Genomic DNA, 11,010 nt, shown 5'->3' with positions numbered 1-11,010 from the left:
TTGTTTGATGTGATGATACATGAAAATATTAAAATAAGAAAAAGGAACTTGGCCATTCCTTTCTTCTATTCAACTAGACTAAATTATACAAATTGTCCTTTAGTTATCTATCAAATTTCATCCTTTGTCCTTTGTCTTTAAAATGCACACTCCATGTCCTTTACGACTAAATTAAGCACACTCTATGTCCTTTAAGACTTAACCTCTGCCATGTGCCACTCATGTGAGAGGGCAAAAACGTCATTTTCAACCATTTCTCTTCCCACACTTCATTTATACACTGATTACCAATTTCACAATTAATACTCCACAAAACCCTAGTTCAACCATTCTGAGAGCTGGACGAAAATGGAGAGTCACACTCGTACAAACATTCAACAAGAAGAAGTTGATGAATACTATTGTGAAGGATGATCTGTCAAGAGTTAGGGCTGTTTGCAAGGGCCAATTACCTAACTTTCATGTTGATGAAGTTGGGGTATACAGTCAAATTGATATTTGTGGTGCCAAGTCTAAGGGGAAAAGTGTTAGAAAACAAGGTGACAAGTCTAATGGGAAATATGTTAAAAACCAAGGTGACAAGTCATCTTCAAAAAGAAAAGGACACAATGTGCAATCATCTTCTAAATGTGCTAGTGGTAGTCAAGACAACATTAAAGACAAAAATGTTGGTGAGAGGGGAAATAAGTCAGACCCTCAAAAGAAGGAATGCCCTTGGATTATTTTGGTATCCAAAGAAAAAAATGCTGAGACTTGGATGGTCAAGACCTTAGTCACTAAACATAAGTGTCTTGAAAGTAGATCTGTTTATCATTGTACTTCAACTTTTCTCTATAAACAATTAATGGAGCAGATTGAGGAAAATCCAACTATTCCTGTAAAGGCACTTCAGGATCAGTTTCATAGAAAGTATCAAGTAGAGGTCTCTAGAATGAAAGCTTTTAGAGCAAAAAATAAAGCACTTGCACAACTACATGGTGATTATGAAGCACAATACAGTGTTCTTAGGGATTATTGTGCTGAACTTGTGAAGACAAACCCAGGTACTACAGTTAAAATTGAGGTAGAACCATGCACAGATCCAAGATCTAACACTAGAAAGTTCAGAAGAATTTATGTATGTTTGGGCTCACTAAAGCAGGGGTTTAAGGCTATTGGTAGGCCATTATTAGGTCTTGATGGTGCTTTTATAAAGGGTCCCTACCCTGGTCAGGTTCTGAGTGCTGTGGGTGTTGACCCTAACAATGGGATATACCCACTATCCTATGCAATAGTTGAGGCTGAAAATTTAGATTCTTGGACCTGGTTCCTCCAATGCCTTGGTGATGATATAGACTTGGATCATAACTCATACTGTCACACCCCAACCAATGGCGGAAACATCGGGATGAGACGAAGTGTGAAGATTGCTAGAGTCATCATAACGCTATTTGTGACAATATTTAATAAACCGATTTCATTTCATAATTCTTTTGTCAACATTACAAAGAAATCAAATAATATCAAGTTCAAAGGAAATACAATACAACATAATCAACATTGATACAACGATTAAACCTAAACGTCTATATGTGTATCTAGGCATCAACGCTACTTCATTTCATAGCATCATCGTCCTCAACCTGTAACATGTTTAAAATAAAGTTCAATGCAAAAGCAAAGGCGAGTATACAAGTTTGATACGTACATAGTAAAAGATAAGTTTGAACAATTCCTCATAGCAAGCATGTGATTCAAGATAAACATTTAAACATGGCATGTGTCTAACATATCAAACCAAGAAAACGCAATATGCTCATGACATAACCGATGATAAAGGGCGGGTCGTTAATCCTATAGCACTACATATGTCACGGTTTGGCTCGTACGAAGTTAATGATAAGTTCAACACATAAGAATCACCCAAGTTTAAAGTATCAAGCCATCACGTATACAAGCATGTTATAGGAATGTTCATGTGTTTAAGCAAAATGTTCATGTGTAAGTTTGTTGATAGATAAAACATGTTACACCCCAAAAGTGATAAAAGTAAAAGGGGAATACGAGTATACTCACAAAGTTTGCATATGTTTTCCGATTATCCAATGTGACAAAGTTGCCGAGGTTGGAAGGTTGAATGCGTAAGGGTTTAAGTTCAAGCATGTTTAGAGTCGAGATTTGGAATGAAAGTGACATGAAAATATTATATCAAAATATTCATCTTCACACATAACACTTGTATGACACTTGGTAACCTCATGGGTTATAATGATTTTATGAGTTAAACACCCATAAGAATCATAACAAGGTTTAGGTCCTTAGATGATAACCTACTACTTTGACAAATGAATATGATTTCAACATCAAAGATTCGAGTGTACATAGATAGTATGTAGGTCGTATATTATACACATATTATTAAGTCCAAATGTTCAAGTATTCAAGTAAGAGGTAGAATATTACATCTTCATTTAGGTACCTCAAGTTGAGTCATGGGTGTCATGGATGGGGTAGGAAGACAAGGCTTCCATTTAGGTACCCCTTTGATGTTCACCACTACACTTGATGTAAAAACAACCAAGGAGGGTCATGAACTAAGGTCTTTACATGTATGTAAAGTAAACTAACTAATAGAAATCACCAAATCATGTGAGGATTGTATGTTTGGACAACCCAAGTTGTTCCATAATCACTCATGTATCAAAGACTATGTTTGACATGATTTGTGGGTTGAAACCCTAGACAAAACACCAAGTTTATGAGTTTTAATCCTCTGATTTCAAATGTCTCAACCTTGTTTTTAAGCTTAACCAACCATGGGATAAGTTGTAAGCATTAGGACATAGGCATGAGATGTGTTAGACACAAGTTGCATAGGTTTAAACAAGTTTTGAAGAACATAAAAATCAAACAGAAAGTTTATGGACTATTTCAGGGCATTTCCAGGTCTGATTTCTCCAAGGAGAAGTCTAGGAATCGAACCCCATGATTATCCAAGCAAGTAGGAAAAAGAATCAAGTGAATCGGATAAGAATTGAGTGAGTTATACTCATTTTCGTGAAGGGTTGTCAATCTGCTCGAACCTTTGCTTTCAGCTACGGTTTGGAGGATGTTTTGAGAGTTTTTAGTGTTGCAAAAGTGGTAGGGAGGCTGGTTATAAGTGGTATTTATAGGGGGAAGGATTAGGGTTTCAATGGGTTGGGCTTTGGAAGTGTTTAGAAGGGGTTACACCTTGAAACTAGCCCACAAAACCCAACTATATGGGGCTGAATTTTGCTGAATTGGGGCTGCCATATTTCTTTATTTTTTTTATTTTTTAAAACATTATAATGAGTAATTTTGTTAATTAAGTTGTGTAATAATATGCAACAATGTTTCCCCTAACTTGTAACAAGGTGAAATATGAAATAAAACATGATTTAACTAGGTAAAAAGTGTAATGTACAAGTATGCAACATGTTTGTAAGTGACAAGTATATGTCACATATTAGATGATTAACCGTTGTATAAATAAGCATATTATTAGGGGTTTTTAGGTATCAACAATATAAGGACAAGCATGGACATGCATCGTGAATAAGTATAAGTATGAATTACAAATAAGGATTCGATGTATAATGAATTCGAACGTATGAACATGTATGAATATGTAGATGGTGAATTTAAAGAAGTACGAATTTTATTTATGATCCAAGTCTCGGATTTTACAACGAAAAGACGACTACAATAATACAAGATTTCCAAAAATAGCATTACAAGGCGAGCTTTCTAATTATGGAAAGTATGAAAAAGCAGGGCGTTACAGTCTCCCATCCTTTAGGAAATTTCATCCCGAAATTTATTCAAGAGGAAGACCTTGGAGAAAAAGCATTTTGGCTAAAAGAATCGAGACTTGGGAGTTTTGAAACGTTTAGAAAAGTACGAAATTTTGAAGAACGATAGGATAGGAATTTGTTTGACTAAAATGGGTAGAGGCGTTTAAGCATAGGTAAAACGGGTATGCGTGCGCATAGGCAAAGGAGTTTAAATAAGTTTGAATGTGAATGGGGTTCATATGAAAGAAAGGATAATGTAGAATAATAGGAGTATGGGGTGAACAATTGACACTAAATGAATGCAAGTATATGAATGATATAAGTATTAGATAGACGAAAGTAGCGTGTTAAAGATGAAGTCTCGGCATGGATAATCGGATATGATGCGTTTGTGAGTTGTTTAAAGCTTGTATTAGGTCCAAAAGGTCTGTAAAACACTGAATTTCTCATGGCACGTTTTACGAAAGTTTGGTAACATGGTGAAAACACTTATATATAGGAAGTACCAGCGGCGTATCCACCATGTTTTGACCATGTTACGTCCGTTTCGTCTTCGGTGTCATGTTACGTTCCGTGTATTACCATACGCAGTAGCACACTCTATGGTTCTCATACGCCTATCACTATAATCCCGTGTGCACCCGTGATTATTTTGATCGTCGCATGATCCGCATAGCTTGTACTAGTTGTGTATGAATCGGGGTATACATAAAAAAAATTTAGAATGTGTACGTACAAGAATGTAGTATATAAGCAAGTCCATGTTTAAGTTGGGACCCACGCAAGCGAATCCCTCGGGTTGCGCTCGCGTATAGGTACGAATGTATGAATCATGAGTAAGGATGAAAGTATGAGCATAAGTTTAAGTATGAATACGCATGTATGTATGAGCATAAACATAAAACGTGTAAGTAGTATGTGTACAAGTAGAAGCGTAAAACGTATAAGTAGTATGCGTATAAGTACAAGCATAAGACGTATGAACATAGGTGTAGGTATGAAAAATAAATATTGCGTAAATAGTGTTTGTTGGGACACCACGGATCTAAGTGTATAAAACATTCAAAAGGTCGAGTATGTAAATACGAATGATATAAATGATGTTATCGCGAGGTATCGACCAAAATGTGTACGATGATATGCATGTATAGTTGTTTAAATGAAACATTGAGTTTATCGAATCAAAATTAGGTTGACCTTGGTTGAAAGGGTAGAATATAGTTGTGTATGTAAGAGGATATAAAGTACTAATTGGTTAAGCATAATGTATTTTTGTAATGATTGAAATGCTACTTTTGTTAAATTTTTTTTTTCATGTAAGTCAAAGATTGTCAGTTCCCATGAAGACTTCTTGCCCGCGTGTTTTGTAAATTGGTGTAGGAAAAAGGTTTTCGTTAAAAAGTAAGTTCGTTTCATCAAATAAGAAATTATGAATTTAGGAGGTCCTTGTGAAAACTAGGATCTTTAGAAGGGAAATTTAGCAAAAGGACTTAGAAATAAAAATAAAATAACAATTGATTTGTTGGTGTTGGAAAGGGTATTTGGTAAAACAATCATATAACTTCTATAAGATCTTATAAGTATTTGGGAAAGGTTGGTTGGATTTTGATTAAAAGTAGAAGGTGGGCGTGTTTTAGTGATTAAGTCGAATATGAAGTTCATGGGCAAGAGTTTCATTGAACCGATTAAATTGATAGGTAGCATTTCGTAAGGTTTTGAAGTTCGAGCAATAAAACGTTTTAAGACATGATTATGAATTTCGCATATATGAGTTGAGTGAAAATAGATTGTAGAATAAAAAGTACGTTTGATAAAACAATGTATTTCGAAATCTGTATGAGTGGGTATTTTTAAATAACATTAAACAATTTGGGTATAAAGTATGATCGAGTTTGCATAATAAGATGTTTCGAAAGAGAAGTTTTGGTAACGGTCACCTAAGTTAGGGAATCACCCCTAACTCGTTGGTGAGGTCGTTTTAAGGAAAAGGGAGTGGAGCTAATCGTCAAGGTAAGGAAGTCACTCCCATCTCGATGATATTTCTCCACTTGTCGTTACAAGGAAAACGAATTTAAATTATATGAAATCATGCATATGCATAAATGTATGGAAAAGGTTCAATATGTTGTGTGTGTGAAAAGAGAAATCGAAAGTAAACTCGAGTTTGAAAGATTGCATCGTATAAATAAATAATAGAAACACATGTTTGACCAAAGTTTGGAGTGTTCCAAACGGAACTTTGACTAACCAAAGTGGTCGAAAAGTCTTTTGAATTTGAGGAGCATGCTTTGGCCTAATAGGTAAAATACTCTCGCCGACAAGTCGGTTAACGGTATTTACCCTTCCGGTTACTACATGTCCCAAATCAATCGAAATTTTGAGACTTGGCGGGATTTATGAAAAAAATCAAGGAGTGGAACTAGTCGCCAAGGTGCGGGTTTCACCCCTAACTTGACGGTTTCGTATCCTAAGTGTGGTTGGTACTCGTCGGGTCAAAATTTAATTTCGACACTTTGACGAGGGTCCACTAGAATTTGAAATTTGAACTTCTCCATCAAGGTGAGGATTTCACTCCTAACTTGATGGTGAATTTCGTGTAAAAGAAAAAGGAAAGTGGATGGATTGAGAGTTGTTCACCAAATTATGGGTTTCACGCCTATTTTGGTGAACTCGTCTCGTTTGTGTAATATGTGTGTTGTCGGATTTAGAATAATCGAGTAAAACGCGTGAGGAAAAGTGTATATTAAAGATTAAACAAACAAGTATAACATGTCAAGAACATCAGAATAAAAGTGAAATGATGAAACGAATATTAACGCATAAAAAGTATGTCAAGAACACACATAAAGGATAAAATGAAGAAACAAGTATTAACACATAATAAAATCAAGTATAGCATGTTAAGTGTTAACCAACAAGTGACACATATGCTTACAAGATCAAAAGAGAAGAAATAAAAGCAAATAAGATAGCATGCTAGTAATTTCAAGTAAAACATACGAATAAAGCTCTAGAACTATAGACTAGGTTAAAGCATTCCTACTTTTCCTAATTCCCTATAGTTATGGCTCTGATACCAATCTGTCACACCCCAACCAATGGCGGAAACATCGGGATGAGACGAAGTGTGAAGATTGCTAGAGTCATCATAACGCTATTTGTGACAATATTTAATAAACCGATTTCATTTCATAATTCTTTTGTCAACATTACAAAGAAATCAAATAACATCAAGTTCAAAGGAAATACAATACAACATAATCAACATTGATACAACGATTAAACCTAAACGTCTATATGTGTATCTAGGCATCAACGCTACTTCATTTCATAGCATCATCGTCCTCAACCTGTAACATGTTTAAAATAAAGTTCAATGCAAAAGCAAAGGCGAGTATACAAGTTTGATACGTACATAGTAAAAGATAAGTTTGAACAATTCCTCATAGCAAGCATGTGATTCAAGATAAACATTTAAACATGGCATGTGTCTAACATATCAAACCAAGAAAACGCAATATGCTCATGACATAACCGATGATAAAGGGCGGGTCGTTAATCCTATAACGCTACATATGTCACGGTTTGGCTCGTACGAAGTTAATGATAAGTTCAACACATAAGAATCACCCAAGTTTAAAGTATCAAGCCATCACGTATACAAGCATGTTATAGGAATGTTCATGTGTTTAAGCAAAATGTTTATGTGTAAGTTTGTTGATAGATAAAACATGTTACACCCCAAAAGTGATAAAAGTAAAAGGGGAATACGAGTATACTCACAAAGTTTGCATATGTTTTCCGATTATCCAATGTGACAAAGTTGCCGAGGTTGGAAGGTTGAATGCGTAAGGGTTTAAGTTCAAGCATGTTTAGAGTCGAGATTTGGAATGAAAGTGACATGAAAATATTATATCAAAATATTCATCTTCACACATAACACTTGTATGACACTTGGTAACCTCATGGGTTATAATGATTTTATGAGTTGAACACCCATAAGAATCATAACAAGGTTTAGGTCCTTAGATGATAACCTACTACTTTGACAAATGAATATGATTTCAACATCAAAGATTCGAGTGTACATAGATAGTATGTAGGTCGTATATTATACACATATTATTAAGTCCAAATGTTCAAGTATTCAGGTAAGAGGTAGAAGATTACATCTTCATTTAGGTACCTCAAGTTGAGTCATGGGTGTCATGGATGGGGTAGGAAGACAAGGCTTCCATTTAGGTACCCCTTTGATGTTCACCACTACACTTGATGTAAAAACAACCAAGGAGGGTCATGAACTAAGGTCTTTACATGTATGTAAAGTAAACTAACTAATAGAAATCACCAAATCATGTGAGGATTGTATGTTTGGATAACCCAAGTTGTTCCATAATCACTCATGTATCAAAGACTATGTTTGACATGATTTGTGGGTTGAAACCCTAGACAAAACACCAAGTTTATGAGGTTTAATCCTCTGATTTCAAATGTCTCAACCTTGTTTTTAAGCTTAACCAACCATTGGATAAGTTGTAAGCATTAGGACATAGGCATGAGATGTGTTAGACACAAGTTGCATAGGTTTAAACAAGTTTTGAAGAACATAAAAATCAAACAGAAAGTTTATGGACTATTTCGGGGCATTTCCAGGTCTGATTTCTCCAAGGAGAAGTCTAGGAATCGAACCCCATGATTATCCAAGCAAGTAGGAAAAAGAATCAAGTGAATCGGATAAGAATTGAGTGAGTTATGCTCATTTTCGTGAAGGGGTGTCAATCTGCTCGAACCTTTGCTTTCAGCTATGGTTTGGAGGATGTTTTGAGAGTTTTTAGTGTTGCAAAAGTGGTAGGGAGGCTGGTTATAAGTGGTATTTATAGGGGGAAGGATTAGGGTTTCAATGGGTTGGGCTTTGGAAGTGTTTAGAAGGGGTTACACCTTGAAACTAGCCCACAAAACCCAACTATATGGGGCTGAATTGCTGAATTGGGGCTGCCATATTTCTTTATTTTTTTTATTTTTTAAAACATTATAATGAGTAATTTTGTTAATTAAGTTATGTAATAATATGCAACAATGTTTCCCCTAACTTGTAACAAGGTGAAATATGAAATAAAACATGATTTAACTAGGTAAAAAGTGTAATGTACAAGTATGCAACATGTTTGTAAGTGACAAGTATATGTCACATATTAGATGATTAACCGTTGTATAAATAAGCATATTATTAGGGGTTTTTAGGTATCAACAATATAAGGACAAGCATGGACATGCATCGTGAATAAGTATAAGTATGAATTACAAATAAGGATTCGATGTACAATGAATTCGAACGTATGAACATGTATGAATATGTAGATGGTGAATTTAAAGAAATACGAATTTTATTTATGATCCAAGTCTCGGATTTTACAACGAAAAGACGACTACAATAATACAAGATTTCCAAAAATAGCATTACAAGGCGAGCTTTCTAATTATGGAAAGTATGAAAAAGCAAGACGTTACACATACTTTACCTTCATTAGTGACAGGCAAAAGGTAACTCCTATTATTACTTTGTTGTTTGGTGATATTTAGCTTTTATGTGTTGATTACCATTACTTATGTTGATTGTTTCAAAATAGGGCATTATCCCAGCAATACAAAAGGTGTTCCCATATGCAGAACACAGGTACTGCCTAAGACATATTCATGAGAATATGAAGATAACATTTAAGGGAAAAGCCTACAAAGATATGATTTGGAAATTGGCCACATCATCAACTATTGAGTACTTTGAAGAAAACATGCAAGAACTCAAAGCATTCAATGCTCAAGCACAAATATGGTTGTCTAGCATCCATCCTAAACATTGGTCAAAATCACACTTCTCTGGTAAGCGATATACTATTGATGTCTAGCATCCCATCTAAACTAAAAGCATCAATTAGTTACTTTTTGAAATGAAAATTTATCCAGGTAGGGCACTTTCAGATGTAATATTAAACAACATGTGTGAAGTTTTTAATTCAAAGATACTGGATGCAAGAGACAAGCCTGTTATCACACTTTTGGAGTTCATCAGGGAGTATTTGATGAGAAGAATTGTGAATGTACTTAGAGTTCAAGATGGTTGTGATGGATTGTTAACACCGTATGGTAACAAAAAGTTTGAAGAGATAAAACATCAAGCAAGTAGGTGTTCAGTCATCTGGAATGGAGAAGACCATTATCAGGTTAAAGGCCCAACTGGTTTTGGTGTTGTGGTGGATTTGAAAAGGAGATCTTGTACTTGCAGAAAATGGGAGATCACAGGGTTGCCATGTAAACATGTAGTTGCTGCTATATGGAACAAGAATATGTATGGTGGTAGAGGAATAGAATTGCCAGAGACATATGTTCATCCAGTTTACACAATGGAGAGGTGGAAGCAGGTGTATAGGTTCAAGATTTATCCAATCAATGGCAGGACATTATGGCCTAAGACTAATATCCCAACCATTCTGACAGCACCCAAGTATCACAAGCCTATTGGTAGGCCCAAAAAGGCCAGAAAGAAGTCAACAATTGAGTTGGAAGAGGCAACAAAAGGTGGAAGACTTTCAAAGAGGGGGACTATAAAGACTTGTTCCAAGTGTGGCAAAGCAAGGCATAATAGCAGGACCTGCAAGGGACAAGAACAGTCTTAGGATGTTACTGCAGTTTGTATGGCTTAAAACTATCTTTTGGTTGGTTTAAACCATGTTTTGGATGTTACCGTAGTCTTTTAGTATGTCTTTCGGTTTAAAAACTTTTTCTATGTATGGCTTAAAACTGTCTTTTGGTTGGTTTAAACCATTTATCTGTGATGAGTTTATGCTGTTATATTATAACTTTAGCTTCTTAATTAACTGGTTGCATATTCCTCTTTACGATATGTGTTTCAGCAATTTTATGCTATTATATTATAACTTTAGCTACTTAATTAACTGGTTGCATATTCCTATTTACGATATGTGTTTCAGTATATGTAAGTAATCATCATAGCAATTTGCAGCCAAAGTGATGTATCAGATTCTGTGGCATGCTTAAAGAGTCTAATGTAACCGATATTTGCAGCCAAAGTGCAGCCAAAGTGAAGCCAATACTGCATCAGATATTTGCAGCGAAAGTGCAGCCAAAGTGCAGCGAAAAGTGCAGCAAAAGTGCAGCCAAAGTGCAGTGAAAAGTGCAGCGAAAATGCAGCGAAAAGTGC

At 35.3% G+C, this 11,010-nt stretch overlaps 1 protein-coding gene across 1 annotated transcript; it reads left to right on the top strand.

The window, feature by feature from the left end:
* Positions 1–391: 391 nt before the first annotated feature.
* On the top strand, positions 392–10,465 carry LOC118488828. The gene is made up of 3 exons (XM_035986210.1): positions 392–1,213; positions 9,422–9,671; positions 9,756–10,465. The coding sequence occupies exons 1-3, from the start codon at positions 392–394 to the stop codon at positions 10,463–10,465; spliced, it is 1,782 nt and encodes a 593-aa protein (XP_035842103.1).
* Positions 10,466–11,010: the final 545 nt, after the last annotated feature.

This window comes from Helianthus annuus, chromosome 17 (assembly GCF_002127325.2).
Source record: "Helianthus annuus cultivar XRQ/B chromosome 17, HanXRQr2.0-SUNRISE, whole genome shotgun sequence".
NCBI lineage: Eukaryota > Viridiplantae > Streptophyta > Magnoliopsida > Asterales > Asteraceae > Helianthus > Helianthus annuus.
This window is presented reverse-complemented; position numbering and strand designations above follow the sequence as displayed.

Coding starts and splice junctions, on each gene's coding strand:
- LOC118488828 (XM_035986210.1), top strand. CDS start 392: ATGAATACTATTGTGAAGGATGATCTGTCAAGAGTTAGGGCTGTTTGC. Junction 1,214..9,421: donor AGGGTCCCTACCCTGGTCAG/GTTCTGAGTGCT, acceptor GTTTCAAAATAG/GGCATTATCCCAGCAATACA. Junction 9,672..9,755: donor GTCAAAATCACACTTCTCTG/GTAAGCGATATA, acceptor AAATTTATCCAG/GTAGGGCACTTTCAGATGTA.